Source organism: Lipophrys pholis (genome assembly GCF_963383615.2).
Source record: "Lipophrys pholis genome assembly, chromosome: 1".
Lineage (NCBI taxonomy): Eukaryota > Metazoa > Chordata > Actinopteri > Blenniiformes > Blenniidae > Lipophrys > Lipophrys pholis.
In genome coordinates, this window is record NC_137635.1 from 33,962,303 (window position 1) to 33,979,178 (window position 16,876).

Consider the following 16,876-nt stretch of genomic DNA (forward strand, 5'->3'; position numbering starts at 1 on the left):
GGATAATATTGAAGATGTTAAAACGTTCAGAAAGGTAAAAAATAACAAGTGTTTATCTTTCTGTGACCGGACGTTGGATCAAGCAACAACACTGCTCTTCGTATTGATTCAATGCAAATCTCTAAAATTGTCTCACTCCCCTATTGACTGTGGAGAACACTGTGGAATACACCAGATATAAAATTACAACAACTCGTATCCATGCAAAACAATTTAATGCCCTCAAAATCTAACAAACACCATTCATTGATAGTCATCGAGGAGACACAACACATCATGTACAAAGATACAAGAAAATGTTCATTGTAAGAAGACACTTATGAATGAAGTCACAGTTTGACACTAGTTTGTATGAATTTCACAGGTAGAAATATTCCTCATATTTATTCAAGCACCATCAGATCTGTAAATCACATGTTGCAGGTAGAAATGCAGGATGGGACATAATACTGTGATGGAAGCCAAAAAAAAATCAGCTTCCCTCTGCAAGAGTGTGTCGGGATAGTTTGGTATTTGTGCTGATATCCCAGATCTTTGTGCAGACCGAATGTCTCTTCTCCTGTTCGTGGACAGAACTTCCACTAGAGGGCATCGTCACACATAAATACAGTAAACAAGATTCTGCTCGAGGAGGAAATGAAAGCACCTGGGAATTCCAAGAAAAAGTCCTGGTGAGTCGTAGCACCACATAAGACCACAAGATACAGTAGCAGATGATGAGAAAACACATTGAAATGCATCAACAGCAGAGCTGTGAATGAGCCACGTTAATGTCACTGAAGCAACAATACAGAAATGGTTTTGCTGGTTAAGTCATTAATTGCAGTCAGAGCAGCAGGCAGAGATTGTGCAGTTTTCACTATCTGGTCAGCTCAACACACTTTATAATACAGCCATGTGTTATGCAATGAGGTGCATGAGAGTAACGCGGATTCGTTTACTCTCCGATCAGATGAAGCGTCTCAGGTCAGAGTTTGTCACTCTGGAGTTGATTTTAGGTGATCCACAGTTTGTTAAGTTCCCCGGCGTTGAAGCAGCTCAGCATCCAGATGTGGGCTTACACGGGGAGAAAAAACAACAACAAAAACGTTGGCTTAGCTGGTGGTTCTTTCTGTATCAGCGTCTCTCCAGTGGTCTATGAGAATATCACTTATTCATAGTTCCTGTACACTGTGTTGTTTTGTTGTTGTTGTTGTGGCATTCTTCTTGATCAGAGGCGGTTTGTAAACAGGATATGCAAGTGGAAAGCACAAGTTGGTCATGACCTGACTGAGGCAGGTAACGTTTAATGAGATTGCATTATTTTAATCCAGTGTTAAGCAGCCTGTCTTGCTCTTAAGGACCTAATCGGTCTTGTTTACGCTTTTTAAGTCGTTCATGAGACTGAAAGAATAAACTCAGACCGCTTCTTCGTTCCGTCAAAGAAATAGGCGGTTTTATAGTTCCTTGTCTTCCAGCTACAAGGCACAGGATGAGTACATAGCTGCAGTGAGGAAAAAGGTTTGGCACTGTAGATCGATGCACAAGGTCACTCCTGACTGGCCCGCCTCTTTTCCAGTTTTAGTTTGAGTTCTTCGTTGAGCGCTGTGAAGAGACAGTAAGACACTTGAGGCTAAGACACAGGTGGATGGACAGCCTTTTGAAGATGGACACGTTGTTTACTCACTCTGTGCTAGAGGAGAAGGGGAGAGAATGAGTCGTCTCATTGGGTTGGTGGGTGAGGCCGGCACCGGCGAGGCCAGAATACGGCGGTCTGGAGCGGGAGACCTGGACAGGGGGCTAGTGGACCAACGATCTGCTCCGAAAGAAAGCATGGCGCATTATACTTTTATTGAACGCTTAATGGACTTGTGTTTTACGACTCCTGCAGTCTCGGCGTGCTTTACTCGATCAGCATTTTCCACCCATTTGCGCACACCAATGGAGAAAGCTGTTATGCAAGATGCTTGTAAATCACTGGGACTGACTCCAGAATCTGTAACTGGCCAAAGTACAGTTAGACACCTGGACCGGCAGAGCAGGGAATGACACAGAGATCCCGGAACTAGAAGACAACACAATCCACCAACTGAGCCAATGAATTCAAGTGTCCTGAGAGAGAGAGCGGTATTGCTGTATTAAGTGAAATGAACTGAGGAGAAAACAACAAGAACAAACCTTGTTTGGGAGGTAAAGCGGGGGCTTTTGGCAGCGGGCTGGAAGGAGCAGTGTGGAGGATCCGTTCTCCATTTTCATCATTGGCAGAAACATATGCTAATAAAGATACAAACAGATCAGACATGCTCAGCCTCAAACCTTCGGAGGAAGGTCAAGTAAGGCAGAAATATAGGTTTCTACTAAAGTGTCTTCTCACTGATATTTTCTTCATAAGGTTCTTCCAGGAGGAAAGGCTGCAGAGTGCCGGCTGTCTTTTCCACCAGTGCATCAATCACCTCGTGTAGCGTAGCACAGGGAATCTGGAGAAAAAAAAAAAAGAAACGTTTAAATTTGTCACGTATTTTTCATGTCCTTTGTTCTAAATGTCTTCTCTCTGTGCTGCAGAACAACAATGCGGACAGAGCTGGATTCGGCGTTTGAGGTGTCGCCTCAGATTTACAGTCATCTGACAGTAAAGAGCACAGACGGCCCAGAGGAGATTTCATGCCTCAAATATTTGACTTCCCACTTTTGCAATTTACTCAATGTCCTCCATACCCTATGTACACTCGTGGGAAATGCTGCTGAATTAAGGTAATTGGTTCATTGGCCATAATGTGAATGATCCAAGTTGCAGTGGCTGCTGCAGAATTGCGAATGTAAATTTTACGACAATGGAATAACTTTTTTTCTTCTTTTTTTTTAAGCAATTTCTGGTCTCATTTCATCGGTCTCAAAGTGATTCTACGAAATAGGCCATAGAGATTGTTTTAATTTGGAGGGGGGTACTGGTAATGAACTGCACTGACTGAATGGAGGAAAGAGAAAGAGGATGGCTAAATTTGGCTGAAGTAAAGTTTTAGATTGAAATCTTTATACTTTCATTAGATGACCAAATTAACTACAACAACAAGCAAAAGAACTACCAAAATGTTCAAACTGAGTCTGCAAAGACGCACTTACAGGATTTTCCACATCAATGACGTAACCACCTTGATCCCTCTGAGTGACTCTGTAATGTCTGAACACTGACCTGAAGCCAAAAATTGCAAAACAAACAGGAGAAAAGATGTGAGATCAACCTGACGTCCACGCCTCACGTGGCTGAAACTTACAGATATTCAGCTCGAGTTTACCCGTTGAGGTCCTGTCGGGTCGTGACAGCCAGCGAGCACCCATCCCTGCCTGGACGGAGCAGCATGTTTCCACAGTCTGGGTGTCTCTCTAAGAGGACTTCGGCCTCAGTTCGAGACACGGGACGAAAACACCTGCGGGCCAAACACACTCCGTGACCCATGCACGCACTATTACTACAGTGCATCGTCGCAGTGGAGGACGAGGGAGAACTTACGGTGGGATTTCTCCCACTAAAGGGACCGAGAGAGGTGAAGGAGGGGCTCGCGCTGGATTCCGACTTCTCCGCCTGGCCCTTTCTTTGTCCACCACCTCTTTTAACATCTGCAGCTGCCCAGGTAGCAATGTGAGGCAGGATGGCACATTCAGCTGTGATTGAACAGAAGAGCGGATCATTTAAAAAAATAAATAAAAAAATGCACAGAGGAGATAATTAGGAAATGCAGGGTACAAAAGATATTTACGTCAATAACAGAGTAGAGGAAACCTTTCCATAGCTCCCGTGATTCAAGGTTAGGTGCCTGGAAAACACAGCAGTGCATTTATTTCTAATATGAACGCGTTTGTTCTGATGAATTTCACTTGAGCGTGAGTGGCACGGCATACTGTGAGTTTGGTCTCTCCATCTTTCATGCGGAGGATGAGTCTGGCCGCCTCCAGGTTTCTGTCCCGGCTGCAGTCATCCTTCAGGGATACAAACCCACAGAGGTCCAGCTTCTCCACGTACTGTTCCCAGCAAACACACACAGAACATTTTTCAGCGTCAGCACTCTCATAGTGCACCAGAGACACATGGAGGACAGCGCACAACCTCAACACTTACACTGGTGTCCTTGGCGTTATTGAAGAAATACAACGAGTTTCCACACAGACAGGTCCACAGCCGTCTGGACGCCTGGCACACACAAGACAGACACAACCAAAAGGTGGACAAAGAGACAAGCGTCTGTGATGACGGCGGGGCAGGTTTTTCCACATCTGTGTGATGGCCATTTCCTCTTTATCACTCATACACTTCCCTTTCCCAAGAGATACATAGTAAGTGAGCCTCAGCTGCTGTCGGTCTGTGGCCATGGATCACTGCAGCACCCTGCACCTGAGCCGGGCTCACATTACACGTCTATGTTGCATTGAAATAAGCCTAATGAGAGATGGGTGCGCCTCTGGGGGGGGGGTAAGGGTGTCCCATACCTCATTTTTCATAAATATAACCATCAAGGACAAAACTGAGGGATTAAACTGAATTATTGTATGCAACTTTGATAGTTGAGATTCGGAGAATGCACTAGAAAGACAGGACTTGTCATATGGACTGGGAGTGATGGACATGCTGTCTGTGACAAACAGTTGATGCTCTGTTATCAAGACAGGGGGCTCCAGCCCATCATGTGACGTAATTCCACAGACACACACTCTTTTGACAGCCATCATCGGTATTTCTCCGTCTTTTGCGTGGGGACGAGTTGAGACATTGTTGCATGCACCGACAGCCACGTTCTCCCCCTCCCCAATAAACCCCGACAAAAACAAATCCCCACCGGCAGCGGGGTGCAGCCTCGCCTCGCCCATCCGGACACAATGAGGAAGTTGACAGCGACCCTGGGAATGGTGGATCAGCCGGCGTGCGCCTCACACTCCCACGCACGCGCCCACTGACCTCCACGTCCGTATTTACACGGAATCGCCGTGGCACCCCCTGCAGCACCGGACCCGGGACCTACCTTCTCTTTCGGGCCCCGCTTCTCCAGGTATCCCTCGTAGTAGCAGAGCGGGAGCTGCGCCCGGTGTCCCCCCGATCCGGAGCGCTGCCTGACGGGTGCAGCCGCCATGAGTGTCGCTGGCTGGGCACCGATCGAGGACAAAGGGGGCGCTGAGGAACTCGGGGGCTGACACGCCTTCCCCGATGAGATAGAGCCGTGGCAGTAATCCAACAGCTGGCTGATGCAGACGGCTGCTGGTTCAGATTAGGATTTTGATGGAAGAGGGGGTGGTGAGGTCGAAGCCCGGAGTCTGGTGATTACTGAACGATAAATCAGGTAGGCAAGAAATGAAAAGATGATCCCACCCCCCTGATGTATTTTATGAATAACTAAAATTCCCATAAAAAAAACAACAAACAAAACTAAATTTAACTAAACACAAATGCATTAGATGTTTTTGAGAAAATTATTTATTTTGAAGCAGCAAATGAACAGCGTCCTTTCATACAAAGTAATAGACATATACAATATACAAGATTACAATTGGTATAGAGGTAAACCACACATCCTAAAGATAATCCAGGATAATCCCACGCTTATTCCCCTCAAAGTATCACAGTTACAAAAAGAAAAGGCATTGCAATGGACAAACGCGATGAAGACGCATGCAGTTACATTTTTATACAGAACAATAAAATAAAGCTTTAGACTGTTAATACTTCATTTGCAAAGTCCAGACAAAATTTAGCGTTTCGTGTCAGCTGCAGCTGTCAGACAACTACATCAGCTGTGACGGCAGCAACCCACAAAAATTGATCTGAGCCCTTTGTTCCACTAAACATTATTCATCACTGATAATATACAAGCTGCATAATAGTGCAAGCTGAGCCCCTGATCTTCTTCCTCTCTTAAAAGTGAGGGGCTTTTGATTTAGTGTAATGGGGCATGTAAACCCACACCTGAACCACAGTTATTGGTCAGCACAGCCAAACCCCTCTGGTCCTATATGTACCATGAATAAAAGAAAAGTGGAGACATGCAAGCATACTATTAAGAGGTTCACACGATGACAGCAATGAGGATATTATTCCAAGTGTGGACCAGGAGGCTGAGCTCCAGAGGCACCATGGCTTTAGGATTGGACAGATAATGAGAGAGGGGGCAGGGGTAAGGGGCAGGTGGTGAATAAAGACTAGTGGGGGAGGGCATAATCCACTGCTGGGTGCCCGTCCCAGCTGAAAAGACCTGTCTGTTCCACTCCCAGTTTAAAAAGACATGGGGCGAAAATAAGGAGAGTCAGGGGCGGTTTAACAAGGGGATCATGACAAGAGGAGAAAGTTTGTATTTTAGTGAAGAGCACAAGTCCTGACAGTTCATAGTTTGCTTGTAATTGGCTTGATTGGAAGTGAAACCAGCTATTGTGTACAGACCTTCCTCTTTATTTGTTGATCTCAGAACACAATCACTGGGAACAAGCAGTTTCTATCACGTCTGATGCACACATTCAGCACAAACACTGACGCAGTTACAAAAAAAAACAAAAAACAACGCACCAAGGACACATCAGGATAATTTCCATGCTCCGAATTATAGGTTAGAGTACACAAGCCAAGCTTACCCAAGCAGTGAGGGAGGGGGACACTTCATGAACAAACAATTCAACAAAACATTGTGAGTGACACTGCCAGCAGCATCAATACAGCCTGAGAAAACAGAGGAACGACAGGACATGCGGTCTTGGCTTTGGTGTGTAGCTGAACAAAAACTAAGCTGGAGATAAATTGTCATTGCATAAAATCGTCCCAAATATTTACCTTGATTTGTACATCAGGCTGCCTCAAATACCTACTGTAATAAAAAACAAACGGACAGCTACTTATCATTTAGGATGTGAGCAACCTTTCTTAGGCAGCATTGCTGATAAGCCTGAATGTGGAGTGTTTTCAAGCAAATTGAATGCTTGACAACGCAACAACTGTATATGTGCGATGATGAGTAACAACAGAATAGTGTAATCATAGACCCGTGTGGCTCTTGATGAGTCTGCTTTTGCTTATGCAGGTTCTGCATACACAAAACAAACAGCAGTTGGTCGAATTCCCATGAAAACATGTTCGTATTGAATAAGCCACCTATCATAAGCAAGATCAGGTCTTCTAGGCCCAAGTCCAGGTTAAAAAAAACAAACAAACAAAAAAAAGTCTTTCTCATACCACTAGAGGGCAGTGGAGGATAATCCTACAAAGAAAAAAAAAAAGGCAGCGAGTTCTCCATGTTGATTCTTACAAGTTCATGACAACAGTACTAAAACATGAAGGCATAGAGACTAAAAATGGGTGTAGTGCTCTAGAATGCATGCACATACAAACATGTGTGTAGTACCATTAGAAACTCTACACTAGGCTGCAAATATCAAATAGGATCATAAAAAATAGAAAAAGGAAGTTTTAGTGTTTACAGATACTGCTGGACAAGTGATAGAGATACTATTCTTTCCTGGTCTTTCTTCAGTCCCGGTGATAGAGGCGTAGTGTACAAAGTGCATAGGTGCTTAGAGAATGACTACAAAGACTCAGCATGATTAAAATGCACCCCCGAATGTTCTGTCGTCCTTTTCCTGATTCGACAACTGTAGTAGTGTTTTGAATATATTAAATTGTCCTTACTAAAAATATCCTTACAGAGGAAACGAAGTCACTATCTTGAGATGTTTAGGCTTTAACAACGATAAAGAAAAGTATATTTTTGGTCGTTTGTGGGGTCGACAATCCTCTACAATCCACCCTTTAAGCCCTGGTTGTTTCCCCTCTTGCCTTTTCAGTGGGACAGAGGCACCACCACTTCAACATAGTTGTTGGGGAAGTATCCTGATTTCCCGCGAAGGGTTCCTTCGAACCAGTTCTCATCGATTTGGCTGATCAAGGTGATGATGTCGCCCTCGTGGAAGCCGAGCTCGCCATCGTTCTCTGGGTCAAAGTCATACAGGGCTTTACAGCAAGGCTCAGCTGCAGACAGACATGCAAGCAGAGAGACAGAATCACAGTCAGTCCATGATTGCGTTTTGAGGTCACTACCCCTCGGCAAGGTTAGTAAGGTTTACGTTAAAGCCAGGATGTCACCACTGTTTTCCAATGGAACTCTGAAACGAGCCAAAATTCATACGCACACAACCAGGGAATAATACATGTGTCTAAGGCCGGCTACAGACTGTGCGATTTTTACAATCTTATAACTACACAGCGAGTTACGATGTACGACAACCAATCTAATCACCATCACCGCAAATTTCTGACACTGTCAATTTTATCACAGGTTGTCTTTTGGTCAAAGATCATGACAACGGCCATCCTTGAACCCGTCTCGCAGTGCAACGTCGGACCAGCGATTTAGAGCCGAGACCAAAGATTTTGCTGCGATTCCCCTCATGATTGTTATCGTTTGTCTGGGCCGGACGAAAATCACACAGTGTGTAGCAGCCTTAAGAATTTAGTCTTTCTAGTAACCACAAATCTTTCCCAAGCTCAAGATCAGAATCCATACACTGAGGTCAACACATTCAAGTTTTATGCCTTCGACTTTCATCGGATTACAGATTTCAGTCTCACTCTTTAATAGACATCTGCATTGCATTGCAATTGCTCTTGAGCTTGGGAAGTCACGGTCACAAGGCAAGTGGCAGTCAGGTGCATACAAATCAACCAAACCTTGACATTGCAGGTTAAAAAAAAATTTAATAAAAAGGATTAAAACACTAGAGTCACTGAGGACAGTGTAGTTTGGTTCCATATTGATTCGACACATCTGAAGCCTTGCTCAGCCTGCGTGATGCAGCCCGTTGTGTTCTGACCTGACAAACTGGACCCAACACACACACATACACACGCACCACTTCATCCTGTTAGTGAAATGCTTTACATGCATACACCTCCCACACAGTTGTGAAACAGGCTGAATAAACGTGGTTATAGTGTTCGGGGCAATACACCATCTTCATCAGTCCACTCACACTGCCTGCTCTTCATGGAGCTTCTTTGGAAGGGCTGACCTGGATATTGTGTTGAAGCTGCTCAATGTTGCACAGGAAAAAATACATTAGACACAGAAGTGTGACAGACTGTGTCGACATGCCCCCCAGGGGGAATGAGGCCTTTCGCACAAACGCATAAAATGTGAAAAGAAGTTTACCAGGAGAGTAAGTAGGGCTGGATGCAGACGTGGAGTATCCCCCATTGGAGTTTTCTACTTGTCCATAGTCAAAGGATGGTCTGGGTTTGGGAGTGTATTCGGTCTTTGGACGAGACTGGGCGTCATTTACCCTGCGTATAGGATTACACCAATACAAATACAAGCTGGTTAAACAAAAACTCTGGTGATATCTTTGCAAGCTAACAATCCCAAAAGTAGATTATCAAACAGCAAATAATTATTATTATTTCTTTTTTGAAAAAAGATTTTTCAGTAATGAAGACAAAACTAGCTCTTGAAAAATAAATCTGTACACAGAAGGCGCAAAAATAGATATTCACTTAAAGTGTGATTTGTGCCCAGCACGCTGCTGTTTTACTTGTTATCACATGAGTAAAAGACAAGACGGTACTGCTGAGCCTTTGTCGTAAGCCAGAAGACACGAACGAAATCCAGAAAAAAATCCTGCTGACCTTTCTTTCAGTCTTTTAGAGAGATCCTCCAGGATCTCTGCGGCCTGATTGTGGTACTGCAGCATCGACTCCACAAAGGCAGACAGCTGAGTCACCTGCTCCACCTACGTTAACATGAAAGCGAGTCATTAAAATTTTTTTTTAAATAGCTTTAGCCCTGATAACGTGTGATGTATTTACCGTTTACATTTTTATTTTGATAGTCTTTTTTTCCCCGTCTCATTGCATAAGAATGCACAATGGCATCTTTCAAAGAGCTGTGAAACGACTCACGATGGCATGAAACAGTAAATACCAGGCAAAACGGGTTTGACAAGATCACTGTAATGCAAGTCACTGTGGAAAAACAAGGCGGCCGATCTGATGAGACATTGGGCCAATGAGACCAGAGTCTTCCTGGCTGCTATGCTTTCAGCAGCAAGACACACATTTTCAAAGACATCAGTCGAGCCGCCACTTTGTATAATATGAAATGTACCCAATAAAAATGGGCGGTCTGTATTTTATAGCTCAGCTTAAAATCCATATTTCATGCAGATCTCATGTTGTTTGTTGAAGGCTTAATAATTTACAGCTCTCTGTTCTGAGTTAAAGGTCACTGCACTGATGTGTCATTATATAATACACTAATTCATCCATCTGCTGAAGCCTTAACAGGTTTTATTGAATCACCGTAATCACATCAGCCTGCACTGCGTAGCACAACGGGAATCCAAGTCCAGAAGGTTCATGCCCAATTCATGGGACAAGGATGTCTTGAAGACTGATACAGTAAAATTATTCAATCTAAGCTATATTGGACTATTGTGTTGTCAACAAACATGATTACAAGATTTAATGCCACTGGAAAATATAAAATATAAATCTGTTTGATCTTTCTCAAAACAAAAGTTTCATTCTTTTTTCTTAATTAAAATGAAGTCATTTTATACAGCACACTGTTGGTCGTCAAAGGGAATACAAACATTATATTAAAAGGTTGTATTATTGGTGTGAATATCTTAATTATTGCCGTTTAAACCAGCTTAAAAACTAAAACTTTTACTATCATGTTAATGGAAAACTGACATACTTGCTGATTCATCATTTCTATATTATTCATAAGTGCAGCTGGACTGCTATGAAAAATGAGCATGTTTAGACGACAGGTAACTCACATCCGTTTCCAGCAGATTGTGCATGCTGCTCTCGGCCATCTCTTTGGACTCGTGGAACTTCTCCAGGGCCTGCCTGATCTCTTCATCTGGGATTTTACCTTGACGCTTCTTCTTATAATCGTAGTCCAAACGGCGGCTCTCCAGCTTCTTCAGGTGGTGCTGCAGGAAAACAAGAGGTTTTGAAGGGAATTGTACGATATGCTTTCACTCAAAGCATGTTGGAACAATGTGTACAACCGGATAAACACATGGTAGAGTGGTTTGCAAAACAACCTTCAAGCAGTTAGAAAAAAAACAAACAAAAAAAAACAAACAGACAACATACATCTAATATGTCTCAGGTAAATGTACTTTTATGATTCGCAGGTCAGCAGGCAAGAAAATATGTTTAGAGAATATCAGAACTGAGAATGGGCAGAAGTTCACCAAACTGGAAAAAAGAAAAGAGCGAAAAAAGTGAAACAATCCTGTAGATCCTGTCTTTTGCTATACGTCATCTTCAAACAGTATTGAGAATATGGAGGAATCCCTTAGTACAAGGGACATGGACGAAGGTCAATATCAAAATTACTTGTGATCTTAAAGCTCTTGTTCAGTCACAACTTTCTTACATCAATTGTCAAACACAATAATGTTTTACCATGCAATTTCCCTCCTTTCCCTTCCCGTCACACAGTGTCAGAATTTAGTCTGACTGATGACTCATCCTGCACTCGAGGGTGTTTCACTATCTGAGCACAGAAATACAGCTTCACTGGTCTTCTCTGCACCGGGCGCAGCACTGACCACGTTTGACAGCTCCGATGACGATGTTTAGTGCTCGCCCATTGTGAATGGCTACTGAAAATGTCAATGAATCCTGGAACATGCCCTCAATACAGTGAAGTGTTTTCACTGGAAATGTATTCCTATACCGAAATGTCTAAGATTATTTCAGGGGGAAATAGGATTTACAATGAACAGATTCACATGAAAACTGTGAATGAGATGTTGGAGTAAATTCTAGGGGAATCGGAGACGCCATGTTGTACGCTCAACATCTGATATGTTGTCTGGTTCTATTGGAAACACACAAAGCTAATTAGTCAGTATTTTTCTTTTTACGAGCCGTTCGATTCTACCTGAATGTCTTTGACATCCTTCTCAGCCACCGCCTGCAGAGGGTCAATGAAATTCTGCTTCACGTCAATATCCAAGGAGTCCTTCACCTCGGCCATCCTCTTCATCGTCTCTCCTACTTCTACGAGAGCTGCACCTGCAAAACACACAATTACAATTCCCATGAAATGTAATTAAGTGTTAAACATCTCTTCCACCTCAACCTCCAGCTGTGGCCGCCAGTCCTACCAAAGTTGTTGTCGTCGCCCATGTCTCGGCCATACTTGGACATGCACTCCCCCAGGAGGCCCTCAGGCTGAGGGTAACCCGGACTGTTCACCTGCCCTCGGATTTTGGACACCGTGTTGAGCATGGTCAGCTTGGCTCTGGTGGCCGGGTTGGGCTGGAGGTACTCGGACGTTTTATTGATGACTTCCACATACGCTTTGCTCGTTATATCTGCTCTCTGGTGACACACATTAAAGATCATGGGTAACAGTGAGTGTGTATGCAGGGCTGTACATTTCTGAAATTGTTCATGCAAGCCAAAGAAACACAACGAAAGTACATGAGATAATTCAAATGATCATGTTAAAATGTACCCTTTCAAGGTCCCTGAAGTCTTCATCCAGTTTGGTTCCCTCGGCACCTCCAACCTTCTCACTCACCATCTATGGACACAGATCATAAATAGTATAAAACAATGACCTGCGCTTAAGTTACCATGGTTATGATTGCTCCATTTTATTTGAAAAAAAAAAGCAAAATAGCTTGAATTTCGATAACAAATGCATCAAAACACAGAACTTGAATCAGATGTTATAAAAAAAAAATAAAAAAAAAATAAATATCAAGCGGTGTTCTTGAAAACTTGAATGCATATTCATCTCCCACCATTTTGTTTTTCTGAGCACAACTAGGAAATGTGTGAGACATGTCCATGGTTTCCATCAGGGGAACAAACCTCTATAAGGAGTTGCTCGAGTCTGACAACTTTCCTCTGTACCGAGAACCGTGATTCCATAAGGAATTGTACTAAAAGCTTTTTTCCCCTCTTCTTTCCCTTTTTCCATCAAGTCTGCACACACGCTGCAGTTTCCTACACTACAACCACATCCAGGGATAATTTTACTAAACACAGATGCTAGCTTCACCTTCCTCTCACTCAGATGGCTGACAGGCTAAACAGAGACTCACTGTGAGCGCTCCATCTCATTTTGCTTCAACTCGGTGCAGCTGTCAGCGCCGCCTCGCACATAAACCCAAATGACCAGATGGATCAATCTATCGTTCTACTTTATGTAATACACATGCCTGGCCTCATTGTTTTGCAAGGAGCACTCGGTGGCTTTGAAGCGGCCGCTAACATCCAGCGCCAATTGGTGCAGAGGGTTTAATTCCACCCTGCATATTTGCTAATCAAGACATTGCAATTATTGAAACATTTGGTGATGTAACTGTGGCACGATCAAAGTCAATACACTTATGATGCGTTTGCGGTGACTCAATTTTTCTGCATTTGTTTGGAATGAAATGTGACCGATCCTTTCAGGGCAATGAGGTCTCCAGTTCAAATCCGGGTTGAGCCTGGTGGGGGGGGCGGGGCGGGGGGGGGGGGGGGGGCGCCTTGTATGCACTTGCTTCTGTGTGTGTTACTGTGGTTTCTTCACACAATCCAGCAACATGTATTTTAGGTAAGTAAGTGATTCTCAGTTGCCTGTAGGTGTGCCTGTGTGCATGTGGCTGTAAATTTGCTCTGTGATGAACTGGCAACATGTTCAGGGTGTACCCTGCCTTCGTCCATAATCAGCCTGGATGGGCTCCAGAGCTACCCAACCCTACATTGAATAAAGCGGTATCGAAGCAGGATGCGCTTTTGTCTGAGCCACAAACAATTCCTGAAAATGTGGTTTGATCAGTAAAACAACTCATCAAACCACATTGGCAGTAACAACCCATCAGCTTATTCTTAGTAAACCTATTAAGCATTCTCCAACAGAGACTCAACTTACATTCTCTGAGATCTGTTACGAGAACTTTGGCGTAAAACTTGTTTACAATTGTTCACATTTGCTTCACTCAATTCCAAAAAATTAATGTGGACAAGAACAATAAAAGGATTTACACATCATATTTTACAAAGTATTATGTTGTCAACAATCATGATTTACTTAAAAATCCAACTATATTAAGATAAATATTACACAACTCAGATGATTCTAGTGTTTACTCCACCTTCATTTCTTTTTTTACTAGCAGTTGTGTGAAAAGCATTCGTGCCTTCATGTTTAGATTCCACACAGTCTCCATAATGGCTAAACATGCTTTTGTCCACCACTGTTGGTCTATCCCAGGGCAAAAGGTTACATGGCAGTGGCCTTTAAATGATTAAAAAGCGCCTCCTCTAAAATGTATCATTGCAAATGTATGTAGTGCTCTCATTTCTGAAACTCCACCTGTTGAACTGTTAGATATACACTGTTTGGTCAAGTACACCTTATGACATGGATCCTGTTGGGCAAGTAGCTCCTCATTATGCTCCTCCACGCTGTTTTCTTTCTTTTCAAAGCCTGACTAACAAAACACAAGACGAGCTCTAAGCTATTACTGGATGGCATGTTCAATATACATTGTATGTGTTCATAGGATAATATATGCCATGGCAGTGGACTATTCTGCTGTACTTCTGTACTGTGACGTTAGTCATCTACCTGTATTGTTGAAGTGCTTGTGCAAACACTAACGATGGGTTATTCCTGTTAGGTTGTGTGTATACTGACAGTTGCATGACTTAGGACTGGAAGCTGGTTTGGGCAGAGTTCTGACATATCTAAGATTCCTAAAGCAATATACTCACCCACTGAGAACATCTCTTAACATACAAAAAAGCAGAGGTTTGTCACACTAATTGTTGCAGCGTATGACTTGCAGAGCCTTGCGTTTGTGGTGAGAGGCTGAATCGTTTTAAAACCCACCGATTTAGTTTCATAAACATGTATCATATGTGAAATCCACATGAGCGAGAGTGAGTTGGCACTATCAATATTTTCAAAAGTGTAAACTGCAGGGCTGTACTGACAGCACAATCAGATTTGTCAGAATGTTTGTTTGTTTGTTTTGTAAATTGTTTAAATATTTCTGTATGCTTTCCAAAGGGTTGCACATGAAATCAGGTGTTGGGATACAGTTGTGTTTGACAATCAATGTTACGTCTGCAAAAGAACACGGACGTTTTGAAACGCAAGAAAATTGAAATTCAGGTAAAGGTACACAGAATTTGAGCACATCACATATTAATTCCATGATACCTGAAACTTCTTGAAGCAACAGTAACACCCACAAAACAAAAAAAACGGGTTTCTATAAAACTCGATAAACGTCATTTACCCCAAAGACCAAATGACGAAAAGTTTTCGACATAACCTCCAACATTAGTAAAACCCAAAAGAAGAAGATTTAACATGATTTAGTATAAAGTCCTTTAGCTAACATGCTACTCCCCTGAGCAAGATAAACACAGCCTCACATTAGCACCAGCTGAAATAACTTTAAGGCTTAACTATGAAGTTATCCAGAAGCAACCGCACATCTGACGAATGATTAAAAAAAGTTTGTCAACACTGTATAACATTTTTTAAAAACGCGCTTTAATGCTTGGCTGTTTCTCTGAACTCGACCAGCTATGCTAAAGCTAACGCCATAAAACTTAACCGCAGCGCGAGCTCGCGAGCTAACGTGGCTAACAGAGGGGGTCTAATGGCTTTTACCTGAGTTGCTTTATAAATTTGCTTCTTAAATCCCGCGACAGACATCTTGCCAACTGGACCTCGACGGAGGGGTGAGAAGAAAAAAAAAAGTGTAGTAGATAACTGCCGTGAGTTGAGAAAAACTACAGCCGAGGCAGCAACACGTCTCCAAAACTTTACACCGCGGATGAAGAACTTGCTAGGCAACCAGTTTCCTGGCTGCGGCTCGGAGTGGGAGGCTCCCGGATAAAGTAGGTCAAAACACACTCCGACAACTCAGCCAGGAATTCAAAAGTCTTCCCCCCTCAATACTTTTTCCTCCTGCAGATTTTCCTCGGCCATTAAAATGTTGATTCAGACAGTCATCACTCCTCGAACACTTTTCTGCTGGAAACTGCGCGTGATTAAATTTTATGTATATTTTCAATGGAGCAAAAGGTTCGCTTGGTAACTTTGATTAAACTGATCAAAAGTCTATTCTAAAAATTGGAGAAAAAGACATTTCCTCAATGGATTCATGAAGTATGAGTAAATTTAGTTTTGGTTTCTTGCATAAATTATATTTTTGGGGTTTGCTTGTAGATATTTTCTTCACCTTTTAGCATTTCCTCACTAATTGTTGCTATAGCAGATCTCTCTCCTGTCTCCTCCCTCTTCACACCAACATTCATCTATGAACCTCCTCACTGACCTTCGCATCCTTTTCCCTACATCTTGTGGTTTTTAACCTTTCTTAGTACCTCAACCTCAAATACTTACTACTTTGCTACTTCCACTCAATGTATCCTCACAGTGTCACTGTCTTTCATTCACACACATACTGTGACTCAAGGGGGGAAATCACAAATCACAACAGATGTCTGGGGTGTCCGACTGATAAATAACTTCTTCTTTTGTTTTATTGTTGTCAATTATTAATCCTATTTTGCTCTTCCTAAGCAATAATTGGGAAACAGTTAATATGATACAAAGAGGAAGTTGTGATGGTGTTGGCATTGATGCCACGAACAACATACTATTTTGAAGAAGTGTAATCTCCCAGGTGATTGCGTGTAAAGGCAGTGTGCACACCGGACAGGTCGCCCGACCAACACAGGACAATTTCACACACATATATCCACAACTGCAAGCAATTCTAGAGTCTCCAATTAACCTGTACCGAGGAACGGTAGAAAAGCCACACACACATGCAGCCGACTACCCACCATGCAGCCTGCAATAATGAATATAAGGTTTAAAAAAAGCAC

The 16,876-nt window shown here is 42.8% G+C and overlaps 2 protein-coding genes across 3 annotated transcripts; both read right to left on the bottom strand.

The window, feature by feature from the left end:
• Positions 1-195: 195 nt before the first annotated feature.
• stap2a (signal transducing adaptor family member 2a) lies at positions 196-5,327 on the bottom strand. The gene is made up of 11 exons (XM_080482860.1): positions 4,992-5,327; positions 4,094-4,165; positions 3,877-3,996; positions 3,735-3,791; positions 3,488-3,639; positions 3,273-3,404; positions 3,100-3,169; positions 2,354-2,456; positions 2,158-2,253; positions 1,667-1,795; positions 196-1,584 (listed from the first exon to the last, which is right to left on the bottom strand). Exons 1-11 carry the CDS (start codon positions 5,097-5,099, stop codon positions 1,529-1,531), a joined length of 1,095 nt encoding a protein of 364 aa, XP_080338986.1. The 5' UTR covers positions 5,100-5,327; the 3' UTR covers positions 196-1,528.
• A 92-nt stretch (positions 5,328-5,419) lies between these two features.
• Positions 5,420-15,840, bottom strand: LOC308121556 (endophilin-A2-like). 2 transcript variants are annotated; one of them, XM_080482837.1, is made up of 9 exons: positions 15,651-15,840; positions 12,486-12,554; positions 12,133-12,349; positions 11,907-12,040; positions 10,786-10,944; positions 9,629-9,732; positions 9,156-9,286; positions 8,977-9,033; positions 5,430-7,975 (listed from the first exon to the last, which is right to left on the bottom strand). In XM_080482837.1, the coding sequence occupies exons 1-9, from the start codon at positions 15,693-15,695 to the stop codon at positions 7,788-7,790; spliced, it is 1,104 nt and encodes a 367-aa protein (XP_080338963.1). In that variant the 5' UTR covers positions 15,696-15,840; the 3' UTR covers positions 5,430-7,787. The 2 variants fall into 2 exon arrangements, with proteins under 2 accessions (XP_080338964.1, XP_080338963.1); XM_080482838.1 differs by lacking the exon at positions 8,977-9,033 and having other exon boundaries at positions 5,420-7,975.
• Positions 15,841-16,876: the final 1,036 nt, after the last annotated feature.